Source organism: Ipomoea nil, unplaced genomic scaffold (assembly GCF_001879475.1).
Source record: "Ipomoea nil cultivar Tokyo-kokei standard unplaced genomic scaffold, Asagao_1.1 scaffold2036, whole genome shotgun sequence".
Taxonomy (NCBI): Eukaryota; Viridiplantae; Streptophyta; class Magnoliopsida; order Solanales; family Convolvulaceae; genus Ipomoea; species Ipomoea nil.
The window spans coordinates 6,403,258-6,406,004 of NW_017618464.1; the positions used below are offsets into that span (position 1 = coordinate 6,403,258).

At 33.3% G+C, this 2,747-nt stretch overlaps 1 protein-coding gene across 1 annotated transcript; it reads right to left on the reverse strand.

Annotated features, from left to right (window-relative positions):
* Positions 1-1,182: 1,182 nt before the first annotated feature.
* Positions 1,183-2,478, reverse strand: LOC109147861. Its single transcript, XM_019295519.1, has 2 exons — positions 2,145-2,478; positions 1,183-1,901 (listed from the first exon to the last, which is right to left on the reverse strand). Exons 1-2 carry the CDS (start codon positions 2,476-2,478, stop codon positions 1,183-1,185), a joined length of 1,053 nt encoding a protein of 350 aa, XP_019151064.1.
* Positions 2,479-2,747: the final 269 nt, after the last annotated feature.

Here is a 2,747-nt window from a genome sequence, read left to right on the forward strand (position 1 = left end):
TATATCAATATATAAATTATATTTAAATATTAAATATAACAAATTTGAAAATAACTAATTATGTATGTATGTATTAATGGAAAAACTAAATGTATGTATTATTGAATTCATTTACCTATATTAATGAATGTATGTACATCAATCTTTCAAAAAAAATGTATGTATATCAATATAATTTTTAGACACGTATGATGAAATTAATTTGTATGCATTGTATTTCTAAATCAATGAAATGTTATGTATTCTTTTAATATATTATTTTATTAAAAAAATTATTACATATTAAAAAAAAAAAAAACTTAATACGGCAACAAAACACACTAAACAAACAAAATAAAAAAAGTCCTACAAAATAAAAACTAAATAAAACAAACAAAATAAAAATATAAAAAACAAAAAAAAAATACGGTTGCAAGTTTGCAAGCATAGCAAACTTGCAATCCAACTCACTATTAAAAAAAAAAAAAAACATAGCTGGCACTTTCCATGTCATCTTGCAATGGGCAAGTTTGCTGGGGTAATGCCAGCCTGAATTATGGATAGTGTTTAATAAGAACAATAAGTATTATTAAGGTAAGTACTTATTTTGTTTATTATTATTATTATTATTATTATTATTATTAGTAAGTAATTATTATTATTATTAAATAATTATTAGACAAAGTTTAGGAGTGTCATAATTATGGAGATGATTTAATAAGAATAATTAGTATTATTAAGGTAAGTAATACTAATTTTCTTTCTATAAGAATAATTAGTATTATTAAGGTAAGTATTATTATTATTATTGTTGTTGTTGTTGTTGTTGTTGTTATTGTTATTGTTGTTGTTGTTGCTGTTATTGTTATTGTTATTGTTATTGTTATTGTTATTGTTATTATTATTATTATTATTATTATTATTATTATTATTATTATTATTATTATTATTGCTTTCACACTTTGGAGGGAAAACTTTTTTGCCAATCATTTTGCTTTAATATATAATAATAATAATAATAATAATAATAATAATAATAATAATAATAATAATAATAATATAATATAATAATAATAATAATAATAATAATAATAATAATAATAATAATAATAATAATAAAGATAAAGATAAAGATAACAACTAATAATAACCAACATCAATTTTTTTCTAAGTTTTTTGAAAGCCAACCAATAAATGATTGTATTAATGAAGCAAAGCTGCAATAGAGTCAGGTGGGATTAAATCCCACGTCATAACCTGATCCTGAGTAATAGCTAACGAAGCTAAAGCATGTGCATGTAAATTAAACTGCCTAGAAACATAACTTAACGAACAATAAGTAAATGAAGCCATCAGCGACCTACAATGGTCGACTGCGAGTCCAGCATATGACATAACAGTTGTTGACCCCTGGCGCACAACATTCCGTAGTTGCAAACAATCCGTGAGTAGATCCACATCAACCGTATTCCTTTCGATCAGACATGATAGAGCCTCCTTACAAGCCATGGCCTCCGCCATAAAAGGTGAGAAGCAAATTGGTAGAATTCTGTTTCGCGCCGCTATGAACGATCCATCCGGCGAGAGTAGGACCACTCCATAGGACGCCTCCCCCGTAGCGTGACGGAAGCTTGCGTCTACAAAGCACCGTGGCCTGGCGTGATGGGCATGCTCCGGTCCGTGCGGTGCCGGCAGCGCGGGACGGTGATTGGCGTGGCGGTATGAACCCATTGCCGCGGATGCTCTCCTCCACAGGCCGGCGGGATGAGGTAAAGATTTATCCCACACGGCTGAGTTGCGACTCTGCCATAAGTGATAAAGAACCGCCACCAAGGTACCACTCTGTTCCTCTGTCAAAATTGCAAGCGCAGCTGTTAGCCAGGCGGGGAAAGAATCGGTAATAATATTTGTGATAGGTAGGCCTGTAATATTCCAAACAAGTTTAGAATAATCACAATTAACAAGTGCATGCATAACATCCTCATTCATTAAATCACACTTCTGGCATATAGGATCAATATCCACCCTTTTAATAATTAAATTAGCAGTGGTAAGGAGGATATCACAAATTGCTCTCCACAGGAAAGTCCTCCACTTTGGTGGCACCTTCATTTTTCATATATTAGTCCACTTATCAAACACTCCTGGCATATGCTCATAATTACCCATAATATTTCTGTAGGCATTCTTCACTGAATAAATTCCATTTGGGTCCCCAAGCCAATACCACGAGTCACCATAACCAGGGCTTACAGGAATCCTGAGTATACGATTGACATCCTCAGGAATAAATAAATCAGATAATATATATGGATCCCACATATTAGTCTGCTCATCAATTAAGCCTGCCACTTTCGCATGTCTTAGTTCCTCAGGCATTTCAGTTTGAATGAGAGGACTAGGATCATCTGGCAACCACGGGTATCCCAAAATCAATGTTGTTTGACCATCCCCAATCCGTCTACGTACTCCTGCAACAACCATGTCATGAGCAGCCATAATACTTCTCCAAGCATAACTTGGACTACTGCCCACTTTAGCATCAATAAACGAGGTAGCAGGGTAATATCGGGCTTTATAAATCGATGCAACCAGGGAGGTGGGTTTTGTAAGAAAGTGTCATGCCTGCTTCCTTAACATTACCAAATTAAAGTTCCTGAGGTCCTTAAATCCCAAACCACCAAACTTCTTAGGGATACATAATTTATCCCAGGCTTTCCAGTGAATTCCCCTTTCTCCCCCATTTCCCCACCAATATCTGTTCATAG